We start from the raw sequence: 21,510 nt of genomic DNA on the forward strand, positions 1-21,510 counted from the left end.
GGTTTAGTGATTAAAACAGTTGATTTGTCTGTTGTTTATGTCCAAGGAATCAGAAGGTGTCGGATGAACTGTTTTCCCGCTCTGTGAATGTTCCTCAGAGTGAACCAACCTCAACGCTCCTCAGCCCACAGTATTGCTAATAAAACACAGCTCACACACAAATAGAAATAGGGAGAGAATCTGTGAGTTCTATCACTTGTATATCATCTTGAGTGGTGGTTCAATGGGTACACCCAGAGTGAGAGAGAATAAGAAAGGGAGAAGGGGGGTTGGTTCAGGTTGAGGCAGAGGGGAGGAATGAACATGAAAATGCTTTCACTCGTTCTTGCTCTCTAGTCCTCTACCCAGGCTTTTAGGAGCACCCTCGGGACCTACACAGAGAGAGAGAGAGAGAGAGAGAGAGAGAGAGAGGGAGTGAAAGAGAGAGGTATACACAGATATTGAGATAATGATATCATATATATATATATATATATATATATATATATATATATATATATATATATATATATATATATATATGTTGCAGGTATTTGTGAATGTCCATTCCCCTTTTAGTCTATTTACGTGTGTTTGTGTGGGTGTGTGTGTGTGTGAGGGATGGAGGGAGAGAGAGAGAGAGAGAGAGAGAGAGAGAGAGAGAGAGAGAGAAAGAGAGATGAGAAGGGAGACAAAGTTATCCTTGCTGGTTAGTGTTAATAGTCAGATCAGTGAAAGAGCGATAGAAACAGCAGAATGGTGGAATCACTGAAGAACAAATGGCAGAAGTCTCTTTAGTGTGGGTCCATTTCAGTTTTGTTTGATTTCTGATCTTGCTGAAGACACTGAATGTTATAGCAGGACTGATTTATTGAATAGTTTATTCTACAGATGTCCAGAAGTAGATTCCCACAACCTTCCCACAGCATCACCCCTTTTGGCAAGGCTTTACACTTGATATTGAAACTTTTCTGTAAGAATTCGATGGCATTCAGCTATTAACACATTATTGAGGGTAGGTGCTGATGTCGGATGAATAGTTTTGAATCACACAAACCACACAATTCATCATTACATAATGCAGTTCCACAGCCAAGTGCAGGTGGGCTTTATACACCTTTAGTATTGTGACCTTAGTCCAATGTGCTACGGCTCTAGAGAATCTAATTTATTTCATGCTTTTCTATAGAAATTCAACCATTTTAATTTCATTTCAATTCAATCATTTGTTCCTGCTTTTCACTCAGTGATTATAGACCCATTGTGACCCTAATGAAATTATAAAGAGTGTCTACAAACATTTGGACACATGGTGTATAATAAAATGGAATCACATACAGAGCTGAAGTGCATTCACTGTTGGCTTAGTGACCTTTCTCTTCAGTCTGGCGATGACGTCATATTCCCAGGTGTTAGTCTGCAGTGACAGCCACTAGCATGCCTGACACCCTCCAGGGAATGGATTATTCAACACACACACACACACACACACACACACAAAGGCACTAGTGTGTATGACTGTGGCAGTGCAGTGCAGCACTCAGGTGCTGATGCAGAGAGCTAGACTGTGCTCTATAGTGCTGCGCTCAAAGAACAGGAGATAAGGAAACAGTAGGATTCTGTGCAAATGTTTTTAATGCGTTAGACTGAGATTAAACATAAAACATGAGTTAATTAGCCACCAAAAATAATTAGCTTATTCATTCATTCATTATCTGTAACCGCTTATCCAGTTCAGGGTCGCGGTGGGTCCAGAGCCTACTCGGAATCATTGGGCGCAAGGCAGGAACACACCCTGGAGGGGGCGCCAGTCCTTCACATGCACACACACATCTATGGACACTTATATGAGTCACCAATCCACCTACCAACATGTGTTTTTGAACTGTGGGAGGAAGCCGGAGCACCCGGAGGAAACCCACGCAGACACAGGGAGAACACACCAACTCCTCACAGACAGTCACCCGGAGCGGGAATCGAACCCACAACCTCCAGGTCCCTGGAGCTGTGTGACTGAGACACTACCTGCTGTCCAATAATGACACCACCGTGCCGCCCAATAATTAGCTTATTTAGACTAAAAATAAACATGTAATAATGTCAAGGTGCCATATAAATAATATGCCCGTTTTTACTTTTTAATTCAGTGCTCATGAGTTTGCCTTTGCCATTTTTGTCTGTGGCACTGACATCCTGCAGCAGGGGTAGGCTTTTGAGGGCAACTTTCTGAAACTGAAATAAGCACGCTGGTCTTGGGGGTAGGGGGAAGTGTGGGGTCCAGTATGTACTTTTAATTACTTTCTGACTGCTGTCAAACAGATGCAACATTTTTGTGTTACCATCAGGATTTACCTTCCATTCCCCAAGAAAAGGAAACATCAGTAGCCTTTCTTAAATGCAGAATTTGCAAATACTGTATTACCAGTTTAAAATAATGTACTATGTTAAATTGTTCATTAATTACATTGCAATCTAAAATGAAAGCCTGTGCTTGGTCAAAAATCAAAGATTCTCTATTTTCCAGGACGGTAGGCAACCCTTATCAGGGTTATTCTGATAGCAGTCATAAAGCTCCATTTACAATGTTTTTTTCCCAGAACAGAATGTCCAGATGGGTCAAATGAATGAGCACTTTGGAATTCAGTTTAGCTGACGTGATATTAGCCATTTACTAAGCAGCTTTTAATGAGTCAATTACTACCTGAACCTGTTGAGTGATGTCAGTGTTGTCATGAAAAGATCTGTGATTGAACCTGAAGGAAAGTAAAGGGTATAAATATAGAAAATATTGAGTGCCCCCCACCACCTTTTTTTTTGTCAGCCCATAATAAATTGCATGTAGGTCCAGACATGGACTGGAGTCTGCCGAGTACCAGTAGCCTAGAGGCTAGAGGATAGAGAGGAAGACTATTGGGACAGTGATAACAGTGATTACAGCATAGCAGAGCATGTATTGCACAAGGCCATTAATTAAATGTGTCATACTACAGATGGTACAGGGCATCCATCCTAAGACCATGAAGCATCTTCTTTGTTTTAATGTTGCACTGCTGTTATAGTTAGGTTTAAGTGGGCTAGTGGAGAAACGGGTTAAAGATCATAATACAAGGCAGTGTATGTGTGTGTGTGTTTGTGTGTGTGTGTGGTGGTGTTGGTGGGGGGATCTGCGGCTTGTGTTTAAAAGGTTTTTTGTTTGTTTGTTTGTTTCTTAAGATGGATGGGTTTTTGATATATAAGATATATTTGAACATATAGCTGATGGTTTACAGAAGTTGGATATTGTCCTTATAGGTGCTATTTGTCACTACGACTAGAAACCTTTCCTCACCAGTTTGAATGTACCAGACAAATCTCTCTGATGTTCTGAACTCTCCAAGCATGTTAAATGCTGAATGATCTATTAACTATTAATCTGTTGACCTGTGAAATGCGTTTTCATATACTGCTATTCTCTGTATTATTAAATGTACTGAACTTAGACACCTCTCTATTGTATGAATCTGAATTATGAATTCCATTAAATCATTACACTGCTAGTTTATCTCTATAATCCATGGGAAAGGTTGTAGTGTTGTAGTTGTAATTGTTATCTGTGTGTTTTAGAAGATTCTTCTGTATTGTTCCTCCTTTACCTCCACAGTACACTTGCTGATTTCTTCCCACCTCCTCAACCCTTTGAGCTTTCATTTACCATAGAGTAGCCTCAGGTCAGTGGAGTGTGACTGCAGTGTTTGCATTGCGGCAGTGCAGAAGCTGTGAAAGCACAGAATGAATCCTCACAGGAAAGAATGGTGACATGGTTATTTAAACAAGAAAAAACTTTATTCATGTGCTTATGTGTGTCAATATGATTTCATAAGGAATAAATTAACTCACAGTTATCTGACCTTTCTCACACTGGATTCCTCTGTGTGTGTGTGTATGTGTGTGTGTGTCTGTGGGGTAGAGCAGTAATTCCCAACTTTTTACAACTGTCGGCCTACTTGCCCCACCTCAAAATGTCTGTGGCCCACATGAAAATTTAATTGACCATTTAAAATCGAAATAAATACAGCACAACAAGCTGTAAAATCTTTTTTAGGTTTAGATGCGTACTCGCTGTGTTCTGTTTCCATGTGGCATCAGAACTGGTTTGACTTCAAAGCTTTATTCCACAATTCCTCTGAGCAGCAGCACAGCACTGCAGTTGTTAATTTTCTGTTCCAGTGCATGTGAACACTAGTGCTATAGTATTTTCTTCGTATTGGTTTATGTGGCTACTTAACTCGTAGGTGTTCCAGCCACAGGATATTTTGGTGTGAAAGACCCCGTTTTTAACCACATATGTATGTGGGTAAAACCCACCCAATAAGGTCAAATAGTTTAATTACTTCTAATTTACCTCATTGATTTCGCCAGCCACGTGTAAGACCAATCAACCAGCTCAACCTAAATAGGTTCTAGACATCCTAGAGTGTTTGTTGAGGTATCCATCCATCCATTATCTGTAACCGCTTATCCAATTTTAGGGTCGCGGGGGGTCCAGAGCCTACCTGGAATCATTGGGCGCAAGGCGGGAATACACCCTGGAGGGGACGCCAGTCCTTCACAGGGCAACACAGACACACACACATTCACACCTACGGACACTTTCGAGTCGCCAATCCACCTGTTTTTTTGGACTGTGGGAGGAAACCGGAGCACCCGGAGGAAACCCACGCGGACACGGGGAGAACACACCAACTCCTCACAGACAGTCACCCGGAGCTGGAATCGAACCCACAACCTCCAGGCCCCTGGAGCTGTGTGACTGCGACACTACCTGCTGCGCCACCGTGCCGCCTTGTTGAGGTATATTAGAATGATTTTAACTTTGGCCAGCGACCCTGTTTGAAAACCACTGGTGTAGAGGATTACTGCTTTATTTCACATTCATTCTAATGACTCTCTAAAGGTGCTGCAATGTAGTGGTGATTTAACCACATCACAGTGTTCCCATGTGTGACACTGACACGACCTGTTGTTCCACCGTGCCGCCCCACGTCACACATTCTGGTTCTTCCTGCAGTTTATAAAATGTCCAAACTTTTTCTGGAAATGGGGTTTGAATTAACTGTAGAGCAGTTCTGGTTTTGTCCTCTGTAGATTGTGTCTGGTTCTGTGGGTGATTTGTGTGATTACTCGCCTTATTAATGGTGAGGAACGAAAGTGCTGCTGTCTGCAAATATTCCTCATTAAAGCCCCATTCAGCAGCTCTTCCAATTACTCTCAGAGAAAAATAGACAAACAGAGGGAGAGAGAGAGAGCGGGAGAGTTGTGCAATTGACTAGCACACTTGTAGAGCCGAATAAATGTGCGAGGGAGGGGGAAGCTGATTATCGATACAGAGAGAGAGGAATGTGCAGCCGCGTATGCAAAGGTCATGCTATTTACAATAAAAGTGTGTGTAAGAGTGGAAGGGTTTTTGTAATCTCATCAGGCTCTGTAATTAGCTCTTTGAGCTGGGTGACATTGTGCTTTGCTTGTGCCACTGGCTCGCTGAACCTGTGTGTGCTGTTGAAGCGAAACGATCACTCATAACACCTTCGTTACTTATTTAGTTGTGGTGCGTGTACACACACAGCGATGCACTCACACACACACACACGCACGCTTAATTAGCAGTGCCTAATTAGAGCGTTTTGCTTCTCATGAGTGGCTTTTATAAAAATGTGGGGGAGGGGAGGGTTTTGAGAGAGAGATAGAGAGAGAGAGTGTGTGTGTGTGTGTGTGTGTACGTGTACGCACACGAGTTCAGGGCATGTGTGTAGGACGTGAGAGAGAGAGAGAGAGAGAGAGAATATTTATGGTCTATTGTGGAGTATGCTCTTTGTTGGTTCTGCATGTTGATTGTGCTTCTATGTGATTGTTAATGGCTCATTATCCCACTGCTTTAGATGTAATGTCCACAGTTTTCTGATCCTTTTCCTTGAATGCCACTGTTTTCTATAGCTCAGTTTTTTTACTGATCTAATTCACCGGACTAAACGGATACAACTAGAAGCAAAGTAACTGAATACTTTATCTATACTACATTTGAGCTCATAAGTTGAAGTGTATAAGTATATATTTATAATGGTTTGAATATTGAATGTGATGCATAAGGAGGGGCGGTATCCACATTTTTCATACCATCTCAAAATATTATCTCTGTATACGGTATTACCCTGGGGAGAGCGTGCTCTGTCAGGCTGCGCTGAGCCTTATATCTTTCAGCACAAAGTCGAGTAAATTTAGCTAAACACAGCCCGATAGTGCACACCGACATGTGCGGACGATAAAAACCCATTTCTGAGAGAAGCAAAATAAGACAGTGTACACTGTTTTGAAGCACAGCTGGCGCTAACAGGCACTTGTGGTTTAGCACACCACAGCAGATCTTTCTGCAAATTGAGGCTCAAAACACACATATTTAGAGGATAAAGCCATATACCTGTGAGCACAAAGTCGAGTGAAGTATTTTCTGAGAATTTTGTCTCTTTACAGCTTTCTTCCTCTCTTTTAACCCAAACTCAGCGCTAAACTTACATCAGCATTGGGCTATGGGTCTTGTGTTTTTCTCCACTGAAATTTGACACGACGCACACACGTCATAAATACCGCCCTCATTTTGAGATACCGTACACATTTTTAAATACTATGGTATACAGTATTATCGTTATACTGCCCAACCCTAGTGGTGCATTTTACCCTCCTAACAATGCTCTCAGCACACAATTAGATTTGATTTACAGTGCCAGGTGCATGATTTGGTATGCTCCCAATATTATTAACACTTTTTATTGGAATGCTGGTGCTGTGTTGCAGATTGTCACACTCAGTGTCACAATGATTTTTTTTTACTCCTAGTGCATGTAGTTTTTCTCAGACAGTGAAAATATTCTTTGTGGTCTTAGCACATTTCAGCCATTTTCTGGCAAACAAAATGTCAGAAGTACAGTACAGATTATAAGTACTGTAGAGTAGTATTTTCAGTCAGAATACACGTTCAGAATCAGCTAAGACTGTAATGGGCAGGTATTTCCTCCAAATAAGCAGTGGTAACTCGACCAGTTTATTGTCTTAATTACGTTTGATCTGTTCTGCAGTTGAATCAGGCAAATAGTGTGAATCATTCACATTGTATTTGAAGGCACCTGCCACCCAAAATGTTGGAGTATAATTCTGCAAGGCCCATTGGGCTAAAGTAGCAGTTTAATGCAGCAGTTTATTTGATTCATTTACTTTTAACTGTTTTTGTTAAAGAATTTGATAAAGAAAATGCCAGTTTGGTCTGTTACAGAGAAAATAATGTTATTTACTCTGTGGCATAAAGAAGTTTTCTAAATGTCTGAGTAAACGTTTAATTGTAGATATAAACCTGTTCCTTTACCTTTCAACAGTCAGCAGTGCATGTGTAACGTGCTAAAACCAGCTGTAATCTAGATGAATACCCTGAGTCATTTTGTCTTTGTGGAGCGTGCCCTGGTGTTAGTGTGAGCTGATCTAGGACAGTGTCTGTCACTCTGCACCACTGTCTAAGCTCCCATCAGCTGTCCTCTGAGTCTTCCAGCACACAGGCAGAACTGAATAAAGGAGTAAACCATGGGAGGAAGGACGAGTGGCTGAATAAACGAATGGACCAAGGCAGGACACACTCATCCTCTGCCCTCTGAGATCTGTTTTAATAGAGCCTTTGTTTCCAGCTTGTCGCTCAAGATAACGAGGGGAACAGCTAAGGCCATTGCGTCACCTATACTCTCTTCTCTCCTGCAGTCCTTCACTTGCATTTTTTCCTTCTTTTTTCTTTCCTTCTCCTCTCCCTCCCTCCCTTTTTCTTTCTTTTTTCACTCATCATCTCTCTTGCACTGCTTCGTCCATTCTTTCACACCAACCGAGGAGCACTTAGTGCATTACTGCCGAAGATGCTGTGTTGATCCTTTCATAAATCATACAGCTTCAGAACAGTACAAAAGTGTTCTACATTCACCTGTTTTGCACTATTTTTATTGTTGCAAAGAAGCAATACATAAAGAACAGGCATGTTCAATGTATGCATAGACGCTTGGTATTCTCGCTTGGTGTTTTGAGTAGTTGTGTTCTCTCAGCACTCTTTCAGCAAATCAGATGGAGAAATCGATATACTCCAGAACATTTCAGTGCAGAGATGTCTTGTCATGGCCAGAGCTCACTTTTGTTGTCTTGCCATTTGAATGGCACCACTGAAAATAACATGTATAAATATCAAGCCTTTGCCAGCTCTGGTGGTATAAATAGCAAGCATGCCCTCTCTCTGCCTTCAGATTCACTACATACTGGAAAAATTGGCAAGGATTCAGACTTGTTCCTTTCTTTCTAGAGAGAGGGCATCACAGCCAGACGGCTTTTCAATTTCAAAGCCTGTGTGTTCTGCCAACTGCAACTTCACCCACTACAAAGAGCATGAGAGATTTCATCGTAGCGGGGTGGCGGGAGCGCACTTTAAAAAATAGTTTTCATCTGCAGTTTTTGTGTTAAACCCAGCCCGTAGATGAGTGGATAACGAGGGGCCTTTCGGTAGTGTCTGCTGTGTGTCTTCAGCAATGAACTGGCCCGGTTTATACATTTAAGTCTGTGTGCTCAGTTCTGTTAACTTATTTAGATGCCTGGTAGAGGCTGTCACAGAATGGGAAAATGGTGCTGAATAAACCACAGATTATATATTATGGCAGGTGCTTGATAAATGTGAGTTTCTGAGAAAGAAACTGTGTTGCAGGGGGGTTGTTTAATATGTATTATGCTTCCGCAGACAGAGAAATTTGAATTTCATGATTTTGGGGTCAAGGTGGTGCTTTTGTACAGGACAGCCAAAGGTGGAACATGGGTTTAGCTTCAGAATCTGAGATAAGAGCAGGTGTATGTACATTCTGGCCTAAGGCCAGTGTTCCTGTAGGACGCTTAGTGATGCATTTTTTTTACTGTTGTAGACTATAAGCTCCTTCCCAAAACAAATGTACATATTTTACCTTAAACTAAATATAGTCAAACAGCAGTTATCTACAAAATGACAAAAGTTTGTTTCAACATTCGGGCTTCAAAAAGCTACTTATTTTCAAATAATATCATACGGTGTCAGAAACCACATTTCTATCATGTCTATTTGACATTATTATACAACTTGTGTGTGGTGATATAAGAAAGAAATTTGCACAGTAATTAGGTATACAGTAAACCAAAGAAGCAAATTTTAAACAATAAAAGTGTCTTTGCCGTAGTTGACGTTTTGACTCCAAATAAGTGTTTGTGAATTCTGAAGTAAGATGAGTTGCTTGGGGTAAAGAATTATGCAGTGAAAAGCCAAAGTAAATGTTCAATAAGAACAAAATGATGTATTCAGAATGTCAGAAACCAGCATTTGATTTCAGTTTGCATCTGTGCTTTGCTTATGCTCCACTGTTTTGACTTTTCAACAGCTTTCCTGGCTGTGTTCCCTAGACACCATTATGAAGTTTAGTACTTCTTTGAAGTGCAGTGCAATGCAAGATGGTGTGTGGCAGCTTGAATCAGCCTAAAAACTCAAACAAGATGAAGTATGCCCTTCCAGTTGGGGAAATGCACTGTTGAAAAGTTCTCATGCTTGTTATGTGTAACTCTGAAAAACTGTTCATGCTCGACTCATTGCAATCTGTGCTGTGATGGTTGTCATGTTTAATCAGTCTCCATTATTACAAACAATCAAGCCTCAATCTGGTCCCAGAAACTCCAACAACACTGTGGCTTATTTAGCCTAATCCTTACCGCAGAACTACGGTGGCAGGACAAAAACAACAACAGCAGCTTCAGCAGGAGAAGCAGTGGGTCTCAGACTGTGAGACCCAGAGTACAACAGTTTAGAGTCTTTTTCATAATGGCAGAGGCTGATGCATCTGTGGCAAGTATAATGAGCCCATCACTGTTCTGGCGGGAGCATTTAATCATCCTTAAACCTCCCTGTCATTCTGTTTTCATCCCCTGTTTAATAACCAGCCCAGCCACCATGCCCACTACTGTCTAATAAAACATTATTTGAAATATAATGCCCCTTTTCTGAATATTAAAACCCATTAGTATGGGGCACTATTGAATTTAGGCCCAGGCCTTTATGAGAAATAGACTGTGTTTGTGTGCTTTACTATAGATGAGATGGATTGGTCCAAGTAGGCACGTGTAAAAGGTTCTAATGGAATTGGGTTTAGGATTTATGTTTTGTCTCCTAATAGGCACATTTTATGTGGAAGCCAAAATATGTGTCTGGTGCAGTCCACTGACAAATTCCCTCTGATATTTCGGGGATGTGTAATATTAGACTCCTTCTGATCTCTTTCTGATGCAGGGATAAAAGTAGTTTTCTGTGTTTGCTACTTTGTGAAATATGATTATGTGCTGTATTTGTCTTCATAAGGCTACTCTCTGAGTTATTAGGATTCTCTCAGTAAGCGCGGCTTTTCTGCCAGCAGTTATCATGGCAGATAGACAGAGACAGAGCATGCACAACACCACAGCAATGCTTATCAAGGAGGACTCAGTCAATAGCACTCAGGGGTGGCATGCAGTAAATAAGCAGCCACTTAGGAAAAGAAGTAGCCTTCTGGCAAATTCTTATGTGATGGATGCCAGCTTAAATGAGTCTTTTTTTTTCCTCAGTCAAACTGTAAAATAAGACTTCTTCTTCAATCCTTCTCTCGCTGTCTCTCACTTTACAGATATTGATGAGTGTTCGGAGGGGTTTGTGGAGTGTGACAGCCGTGCTACCTGTGTGAACCTACCTGGCTGGTTCCATTGCGAGTGCCGCGATGGATATCATGACAATGGCCTGTTCACTGCCAATGGAGAATCATGTGAAGGTAACTGAATGCGCAGTGAAACACACACATTAATTTCTTCCTGGCCACCCGCACACACACAAATACCTCTGATGACACGTACAGGGCCATCACCAGATCACCTGCAAGATAGTGGATTTCATAAAGTTTAAAGGCGTCCCAGTGTCTGTTCAGCAGCTATATTTTTTTCATGTTGAACTAACCCTCTCTCTTTGCCTCTGTGTGTCTCTGCAGATATAGATGAGTGTAAAGCTGGTAGAAGTACTTGTGCCAATGATACTGTCTGCTTTAACCTGGAAGGTGGATATGACTGCAGGTGTCCCCATGGACACAACTGCACTGGCGACTGTATCCATGACAATAAGGTTAAACACAATGGGCAGATCTGGGTCCTGGACAATGACAGGTGCTCTGTCTGCTCATGCCAAGTGAGTAAGGAATTATGGGTAGGATGGTAATTTGTCCTTCATCTTCTCAGATCAGATAAATCTGAATCTCCTAAACAAACAAATAAACAAACAAACAGAAGAAAACACGCTATAACATTTGGAGAAAGGGTGCCTTGGTTGTTATTAGCAGCCACTAGCAGCAGATTTTCTCTCGTCCAGTGTCTCGCTTGGTCACTCTCACTTGTTCTCTTGTTCGCTTCTTTCAACATTGTGGTCTTTGGTCTTTTTGCAGTCTGTATATACTATAAGCATATGCAATACTGAGCTAGCCTCTTCTTATAGCTAGCTGGAGACCTGTAGCTGTTGGTGGTGTGTAATGTGTGCCCTAAAGTATTACATAATTTTCATGGGATGTTTCCTGCCTGCTCCAAAAGATACATAGTTCAGTTTCTGCAGTACTGAGCTTTGAATATTCTAAGATAAAAATCTTAACTTGTGTTGCTTTAAAGTTTATATTCAGGTACACCTAAGGGGAAGAGTGCTAAATAAATGTGCTGTCTGTAGGCTATTGATTGCCTGTATATATAGTTTTATTTAAAAGTGAGCAGATCTGTAACTTTAGCTCACTTTGACAGTCACCCTTTCCTTTAATCGCAGGATAATGATGGAAGTTAATTGCTGCTAATTTGACCCACACATTGCAGTGTTTTAAGAATAGTATTTTCATTAAACTGTCTGACCTCCATTAGTTTCCTTGGTCACGTTCAGTAATTAGGTCTTTAATTGAAATGTTTTCTTGTGTCTGAAGGTGGCACAGAAGGAGATGAGTTTGTAGATATTAAATAATCAACCTCCCAATTAGTCACTTTATGGTGAAGGACAGAGCGAGAAAATCATAATTAATTAGGTGGCTCATTTTAATTGATTTGAAAATGGGGAAACTGTCAGTCAAAATTACATCTTATGTGCTTGACTGAACAGATGCACAAACATGTAATTGTATTTGTGGAGTGGAAAGGCTTTTCATTTCTGAGATCTGCAGGTCACTGAATGATGAAGGTTACCAGGGATGTTCTCAGTAGCACTCAGAAGGACCAAAGCACTACTTTCATTCTGCGCGATTGTAGTGTGCACAAAGTAATGCATTTTACATCTTGGCTTATCTTGCAGCTAAACAAATATGCATGGTCATACACACATATATTTACAGACTTGTTTTACATGCCTTCATATGCCTTGAAAATCAAGATTGTATCTGGATAGATGTTGTCCACATAGAAATGCAGGTTAACAGGTACACAGGAATTTAAAGCAGCATTTTTATGCGGACGATCTCAATCCAGTCTTTTTATGTGATCTGATGTTTTTGGGCACATGTTGCACAAGCATAAATACATCTTTCTCCCCAAGCTACATCCAGCTATACAAGTTCCAACCTATCAAAAGCCTGCCTACTACAACAAAATATATCCCTCCTTTTACAGCATATCCCAGCACACCTGATTCATGACTGAGAAAATGGAGAACATGGATGGATGGATTTTGTTTATTAGTCTTTTGGACCAACCCTGCTGTGTGAGAGAAATTACAAACAACGACCTTACCAGATCAATAGTCACAAAAATAAAGATGAATCTATGTGATGGCTTATCATGTTCTGTGCTGATTTGTGCATTTTTCCTAATATAGAAATCAAAGTTTACTCTGATTAAGTGGAAAGTCATGACTACCAAGTTTAAAAAAACATGTATTTATTACAGTGTGGGGATGGAATCTACATAAAACAACCTGTTAAATGAAACTTATAAGAAAGACTCAGTTGTAAAAGTTTCACAGTGAAACACAACAGTTGCTTGAGGTTAAATGAAGGGTGTATATTGTGTGTCTGTGTGTGTGCACTCAGATGGGGCAGGTGATGTGCAGGCGTATGGTGTGTGACTGTGAGAACCCCACAGTGGATCTGTTCTGCTGTCCGGAGTGTGACCCTCGTCTCAGTTCTCAGTGTCTGCACCAGAACGGCCTACTCACCTACGCCAGTGGAGACACCTGGACAGAAAACTGCCAGCAGTGCCAGTGCCTGGTGAGAAACACACACACACACACACCCAATGTGTCTCTCTCTCTCTCTCTCTCTCTCTCACTTTCTTACACACAGTGTTGGTCTAAGATGATATGCTCCCCTCTCATTATATATTAGATGTTTTAGACTTATTTATGAGAAATAAAGACTATCATGTGGAAAACACATAAAACCTTTCTAAAGTTAGTCACCGCTTCTAAGCCTAGCCCTTGTGTTTAGCCTCTTCGAGACAACCATTCCTTCAATCAGCCATATATTAACAGCACTAACAGAATGAAATAAATGCAAACAGTATCAAACATGACTCAGTCAGGCACACATAAGCCCACAAAACCACAGGCAAGAGAGAAAATAGTACATACACTTTGAAAATATTTGAGAGAAAACCAAAAGTCTTGTATAGGCAAATAACATGGTTTGAAATTGCAATTACAAAACTACTGCAATATCTTGCAAAAGTTTGCAAAGGCTCTTTATACTGACTGTTGACTGCATGTAAAAAATTGCAAAACAAGTGTGCGTGTGAGTTGCCAGTGATCAGAAGGCATAAAGATCTTACTGGAGAACGATGTGGTGTTATGTTGCTATACTGTGGCTTGCCATTCTGTTCGGACGCTGTATTTAATGGGTTTAAAAGAGCTGAAAAGCTATTTCTTATGGCAGTTAGCTCATGTTTGGCAAATATCCAGCTGGAGATTACACTCTGAAAGTTATATTAAGTAATCAAACACTTTCTAGCCTCCAGTGACGTGTGATGTTAATCTCTGCAGAGCAGGAAAAGCGTTCATCATTGCCTTCATTCATGCCTTGTTCCATGACTCTCACTCTCTCTCGCTTTGTCATTCTCTCTCTCACTCTCTGTGTCTTTCTCTCTCTGTCTGTCTCCCTGGCTCTCAAGCATCCTGCAGAGCAAGGAAACAGGAATATATTTCTATAGTCTTTTTACAGACAAGATACTTGCCTCCCTCATACCACCCTTCCTTTTCTTTCTCCCTCACTCCATATCTCAGCTGTTTCCCCCTCCCCATCCATATGTTCAGCAAATGCAAATGCCATACTTTGCCTTTCACGGGAATGAGTTTCTTTGCTGCAGGAAGGGGAAAAAATAGCTATTGTGGCTTCCTCCTGGGTAACACCTTTCGCACAAATCACCTGTGCTGTTTGTGGGGGCTGCCATACGCCTGTGGGTGGAGGTGTGTCTGCTGTTATAAAGCTCTAGACAGATCAAACACAGCGCAACACAGCACCGACTCTCTCGGCCCTCCTCCTGCTCCGCATTAGCATAGGAACACAGAAGAGCGTCCAGGAATGGCCCCAAACCCCCCTCCAACACTTTCATTCATCTCCAGCCGCTCCTGCCGGACACACGGATGGGTTCTGGCAGGCAATAAAGGAGTGGAAAAGAGACTGGAGAGGAAAAAGAGAGTGCGAGAGGGCTTTTAATTCCCTTCTCAGTGGCACAACATCAGAGTACAAGGAATGAAATGAAATGAAATGGGTGGAGGATGAAAGGAGGAGGAGGGAATGAGGACAGAAAAAAGGGAGGAGAGGAGGACACGGAGAGTGGATAAAAGAGAATGAGGAGCACGAGGAGAAGAAAGGCTTGAAAAAGATTGAGTGAAATTGAATGAGAAAAAGAAGGAAAAACAAGTAGTTGGAGAATAGAGAAGGATGAACATGTGAAATTTGAAAGACAGCTTTAGGAAGGGAGAAGACGGCTGTCAGTCGTCCAAGTGGCTGGACAGAGAACAGCAGAAGGCAGAGGAAGAGAAGAGAGGTTCTCTCTCTCTCACTCATTCATGATGCACCTCACTCGACCGCTTCTCCAACGGCTGCTGCTCGGCTCTCTGGAAGCTCTGAGTGTGAACCAGAGCCAGATTTCACCATGCGGCTTTAGAGCTGCACACACCCCTAAATCCCTCATTACCCCATGGGTCTCACCACTCACAGGCTCCTGCACCTGCACTCTGCAGGGTGAAAAAATGCTTCAACTTCACTTTACTGCTTTCACATTTCTTACGTCACATTTCTAACGCTGTGAAACGTTTTGGAAAAATGCACAGACGAACATTGCTGAGTGCATGAGAATTTTTTTTAATTCTGCAACTTCTGTCCTGTTCTTTGGTGTCGTCATGCGCCATCTTAATTTATTTTGTTATGTGTGTGTGTGAGATAAGCTCTCAATGCTTATTAGTAAGGATGTGTTTCCACACTTCATATATGGACATTAATCTCATTTATCAACCATTTTTAATAAGATAATACCTTAAACATATAAATAAGACTCAGCCCTAGAGCATTTCACAGTTAGGGGCTGTATAACAGCTAACATCAGACTAAGTATGCCTCAGTAATTTGCTAGAAATCTTGGTATATTAATACATAATTAATGACACCCTGTGTAAGCACTCTTAGTTGTTTGCACACTTGCACGCAAACACACACACACACACACACACACACACACACACATTTTGATGGGTTATAACACATATCCCTTGTGTTATACTGGAGTTAGAGTTAACCCCAGTGAAATGAAAGTGTTAGCAGAAATAGGTCAGGCAGAGCTAAATCACTGCTTAACTGAATCTATAAGGTTGGCTAAAAGATATGACCTGTATTTGAGGGACTTATTGAGGATAGCAGGAGGCGAGCAGTGCGGCTTTTGTCTGCTACTGGTTTCATATGATTTATGAAAAATGAGGAGTGGTGAATTTGTTCTAGAGATTACTGCTGAATATTCTTTATAAAACTATGCATTGTAACTATAGCCTCAGTCTTCAAGACTGTGACTGGTTCCATAAACAATGCACCCACACCCTAATTAGCAGAGAAGAGGCTAGCTAATAAATGTGCAGTGTTATTAGGAATAGAATGTTTTTCTCTTGCTTAGTGGGAAAGGCTCAGGGGTGCCCACACTGTGCGGAAAGTCTGGTTATTTTTCATTATGGAGCCAGTAACTGCAGTTTATTTTGATCTACTGGAGCTCTCTTATTTATTGCTGTCCACTACAAGATATACCCAGAAAAGAGCACTCGCATTCCTTCCACGTCTTAGCAGAAGTGTACAATTCTTTTCTTCCCTCTGTCCTGTTTCAGACAAGCAAGTATAAACACGCTGCTATAGGATAAGGTTATTGCGCAAGTTACTGTGAATGCACAAAGGATTATCCAGAAAAGGCATACAACAGAGCAGAACTCAGAGTGTAGTGTGAACAAGATTGTGTTTAACTTCTTCACTCTTACAATTCTAAACCTACTCTGGTTTTGCTACATTTATATTGTCATTTACATTTGATTTATGTTGCCATTACATATGTATGGACGTGTAATGTGATGAAGTACACTACATGGCCGAAGGTTTTTGGACACCAGCTCATGCAGCATTGCATCTAGAGTGTTGGGTGTTTATAAGTTGTTGCTGCAGTAATCCTTACTTTGGAGTAAGCTTTACGACAGAGATGTGAACATTTCTTTAAGGATTTAATTGCATTCATCCACATTCATCCAACAATAGTGAGGTCAGGTGTTGATGCTGGATTCATAGTTCCGGAACACAAACTCCCTTTACTCCAGGCGCCAGTGAAGGGAGGCTTTATGATTCTCTAGTAAATGCTCGGTATTGCACTTATTTGTGCAGAAAAGAAAATAATTTATTTACTAAATATATTAATACCAACAAAATCTTTACAGTAACGTTCATTCATAGTCTGCCACCACTTATTCAGTTCAGGATCGCGGTGGGTCCAGAGCCTACTCGGAATCACTGGGTGCAAGGCAGGAACACACCCTGGAGGGGGCGCCAGTCCTTTACAGGGCGACACACACTCACACCTATGGACACTTTTGTAGGAAAAAATGGGATGTCTCTCAAAAATTGATGAAAAATGGAAAACCTTTATTACAGTAAGCAGTTGCAAGATACAAAGATGTACCATGGGTTCAGCGGAGCTAGATTGAACCTTGAGTAATAGAAAAACACAGCTTATATAGTTTGACAATACCGCCTTCCATCTCAGCTCCTCCTAAGGAACACAATACACATGGAACCCTGTCATCTGTGAGGAACTTAATGTGTATTAAGTTCTATCACCTTCATGTCTAGACTAGTTCACTTTGTCTGTGGTGGTTGTTGATTACTCAGTAATAAACTTCCTTTGATATTGATTAGGTCTTCTGATCCCACAGTGAGAGCTGTTGTGGCTCTTCCTGCTTTGCCTGTTTATATACTAAATATGCCAAATGGTCAACCTATCTCTAGGAAGACACACTGGTTTGGAACATTTGTTATGATATTAATACTGTTGATTGCAGCAAGTTACGCCAGTCACATTTGGGTCCATGCTGTAATTTCTTACACTTTTGAGTCGCCAATCCACCTACCAACGTGTGTTTTTGGATTGTGGGAGGAAACCGGAGCACCCGGAGGAAACCCACTCGGACACAAGGAGAACACACCTCCTCACAGACAGTCACCCGGAGCGGGAATCGAACCCACAACAACCAGGTCCCTGGAGCTGTGTGACTGTGACACTACCTGCTGCACCACCGTGTCACCCTTTACAAAAAGAGTTAAAGGGGGGGAAAAGCAATAGCGAGACACCACACAGGATAAAAAATTCATGAAACTCTGAATGAGACTGAGCCGAATGCCAGAGAGAACAGATAAGTCTTCAGCCGAGATTAAAAACATCAATATAAGGACATAATAAAAAAGTAGGAGGATATTCCATAGTTTAGGAGTCGTCATGGAAAAGGCACCATCTCCTGTTCCCTTTTAAATTACACTATGGAATGTATAAAAGCGGTTTGTCTGAAGATCCGAACAACCTTGAGGTAGAATGGTGTGTTAGGTCAGTGCTGTATTGTGGTGCAGTCCACTTTAATGTTTGACAAAATAAAGAGAAGGACCTTGCTGCAGAGCGTCTCATGCCGAGCCTTTCTCGGAAGATTGTACAAACTGTGCACATTCAAACATGAGTCCTTGATGAATCCATCTGAATTCAATAAAGCGTGACTACAAATGTTTAGGTATGGAGTTTGTACCTACTGCATGTGGTGTGTCTCTGTAAATCTGGTCTATTTAATCAAAATATAACTAAACAACTGCTTACAAACACAATTAAAAGTTCAGGATCTCTAACTTGAACAGGATGTCTCTGAATGAGCCACAAGTGAGAGAGAATTAAACAGAGAATAATAAGAGAGAGTAGGATGCATAAATACAGTAAGTACTATTGTTGCTGAGGTATGTGTGTGTTTCCTATGTGTGCGCTACAGCAAGGAGAGGTGGACTGCTGGCCGTTATCCTGCCCCCCAGTGGACTGTGAGTTCACGCTGGTGCCCGAGGGTGAGTGTTGTGCCCGTTGTGTGTCTGACCCCTGCCAAGCCCACAGTGTTCGCAATGACATCACCAAAACCTGCATTGATCCACATGGCATCACTCGCTTCAGCGGCTCCTCCTGGCTCAAACACGGCACTGAGTGCACACTCTGCCAATGCAAGGTGGGTGTCCTCCGCGCACACACACACACACACACACTGCGAACAGGTTATTAACACTACACAAGTAAACTTTGGCAAACAGAAAAACCCAAACTTGAGAGCTGTTGAATTAAGCAGTGTAGATAGAACTTTATATATTATGCAAATATTATAAAACTTAAGTGATCCAACATGTCATTCAGTAGTATAACCAATTCTCTGTGTAAAATTCTGAGGTTGTTTCCTCACCATATGCTGTTCTTCAGTCTGTTTGCGTGCTCGAAACCGCGGTCTAATGTGTTTACAAAGCCCCAGTGTCTGTAAATGGGTAAAAAAATAAAAATGCGTCTTGGTCTAGTATGCTAAGCGCTCTCTCTCTCTCTCTCTCTCTCTCTCTCTCTCTCTCTCTCGCAGAATGGACATATTTGTTGCTCAGTGGACCCTATGTGCCTTTAGTTGTGAACCTGAATGCTAAAGGCATCTGTACAGTCCTTGTCCATTCAAAAGAAACTCACCCTCTTCACCCCCTCTCCTCGATTTACTTCTTTATACCAAAAGCAAAATGTGTATTATACCAAACTGATGCCAGAAAACCTCACTTTCCATATCTGCTACAATGGAGTTCATTTCTTCACTTTGAGGTGAAACAGCTCTGTACAAAATACTGTAAACACTGGCATGACCACACTGGATGTTAAAGAAAAAAAGCATATTCTTTCATTTCGAAGTCTTTCCGAACTCAGAAAAAGAAGTAGGGATTCTAGATAGTAATTAAACGTTATTGTAATTCTCTTTGCTCACATTATGGAAGGTGTCTATATTTTGTGACTCCATAAATAACTTTCTGTTATGCTTTATTTTCTTTTATTTCATTTCACTGTTAAAAAGATTCTTCCGCTTGCTCTTGTCTAATGGTGAAATAAAGTATTTCCATTTCCATTTACAGCTGTGTTGGTCTTACATTTTATATTCCTTCTACATACACTCTCTGTCTCTCTGGCCACAGGGTTATGAACATCTGGTTGTCATTCTTTCTAAAATGAAGAGTTTGTCCTTTGCTGCAGTCAGAACTTCTACATTTTGTGGAGGCTTTATACTTAATATTGGAACATTTCTGTGGAGGTCTGATTGCATTCAGCTTCATAAACACAAGTGAGATCAGAAACTAATGATGAATGGTTAGACACTTGGAGGGTACTTCATTATCACTGCCCCTCAGCCCAGAATTTATACCTCGCCAACTGTTGCTAAGGTGCTGTAGGTGTGTCCACATATGTTTGGACGTACTGAAGGTATTTTATATACTTTCAAGGTCCAGCAGGACTACAGGACTGCTCGAGGTTCTAATAAGGGAGAATCTACTGTCTTTGATATACAGAGTGCAGCTCTTTTATGTGGATGCCCTCTCTCTTGTTTTGAAGGTTTTGTTGTTTATATGTTGTACTTTTCATATTTTCCCACCAAGCTCCTCCTTGGCGTGTTATATTTAAATTTGCATGAATATTCAGCAACTTTTTGAGCAGGAGCGAGAAGGTAGGAGCATTTCCAGTAACAGCAACATGTCCTCATGCATATTCTAAACATTTTACTGTATACACAATCTAAGGTCATTCAGGAGCCATGTAGCTGTGTGTGTGAGTATTCTTTTGAATCAGGGAAAAGTTAACCCAGAGAAGACTTCTCAGAAAAACAGTTAATCCTGTATTCATAAGGCTTTGTAAATGCATTGTAAAGTATTAAATGACAAACATAATAGCTTATAATATTTGACTTAATTGCTCTTAAGCACCCACACATAGAACACTATAAAACAAGAGTGTAATGACACTATGAAATCAGTGTTATAATGTATTATAATGTATGTTCACAGAAAATTATGACACTTGATATTATAGTCTATATTTATTCATACAAACTATACATAAGCTATACTTACACAGCAGGCAGTGTCGCTGTCACACAGCTCCAGGTTTCTGGGGGTTTGGTGTATTCTCCCTGTGTCCGTGTGGGTTTTCTCCCATAGTCCAAAAACACATGTTGGTAGGTGGATTGGCTACTCACTGGCGCCCCCTTCAGGGTGTGTTCCTACCTTGCGCCCAATGATTCCGGGTGGGCTCCGGACCCACCACAACCCTGAACTGGATAAACACTTACAGACTATGAATGAATGTGTATATTTTAATATTAATTTTTCAGATTTTTCCCTTCATGGAATGGTTCAATGGAAATTCTCTTACAGTGCTTGGAATAAAATCTCTCATTAACTCCTGTTAGATTAAAAAAAAACACAATCACCCCCAAATAAATCTCCATTTTGAATCACAATGAAATGCATTTAAAAAGCTTTAAAGTTACAAGATTCGTAGGAAGTGTTATCAAGAACTGTTCATAGGTCAAGGCAGGTGACTGTTTCTCTGGGGTTATTGTATAAATGTTCCTTGTCTGCGGTGTTCTCTGTCAGATTCTAATCTGCTGATGGCACTGATCCTTTACATTGTGCCGTCTGTGTCCATTCTCTAGTTTCAAAAAAAGGCCATCCCTCACTGCACCTGCATTTGATCAAGAATTCATTTATGGACTTATCGACTTGCAGATGCACTCCTCTTTACCTGGCTGCTCTGGACAGATGCCAAGGGTGAAGTTAACTGCATTTAGATTACATAATACTGCAGCTGAGCTCAGAATCACTTACAAAACTATTCATATACATTAATAGCTTCTCACCGTGCTCGTAGGGATAC

The 21,510-nt window shown here is 41.1% G+C and overlaps 1 protein-coding gene across 1 annotated transcript in view; it reads left to right on the forward strand.

The window, feature by feature from the left end:
- nell2a (neural EGFL like 2a) overlaps positions 1 to 19,703 on the forward strand; it is a 71,730-nt gene extending 52,027 nt beyond the window's left edge. Inside the window, exons 18-22 of the mRNA XM_066667909.1 lie at positions 10,698 to 10,838; positions 11,052 to 11,245; positions 13,110 to 13,286; positions 18,566 to 18,790; positions 19,184 to 19,703. Coding sequence (XP_066524006.1) covers positions 10,698 to 10,838; positions 11,052 to 11,245; positions 13,110 to 13,286; positions 18,566 to 18,790; positions 19,184 to 19,225 — 779 coding nt within the window. The 3' untranslated portion in view covers positions 19,226 to 19,703. The remainder of the gene's footprint in view (positions 1 to 10,697; positions 10,839 to 11,051; positions 11,246 to 13,109; positions 13,287 to 18,565; positions 18,791 to 19,183) is intronic.
- The last annotated feature ends 1,807 nt before the right edge of the window (positions 19,704 to 21,510 follow it).

The sequence above is a fragment of the Hoplias malabaricus genome, chromosome 4, assembly GCF_029633855.1.
Source record: "Hoplias malabaricus isolate fHopMal1 chromosome 4, fHopMal1.hap1, whole genome shotgun sequence".
Lineage (NCBI taxonomy): Eukaryota > Metazoa > Chordata > Actinopteri > Characiformes > Erythrinidae > Hoplias > Hoplias malabaricus.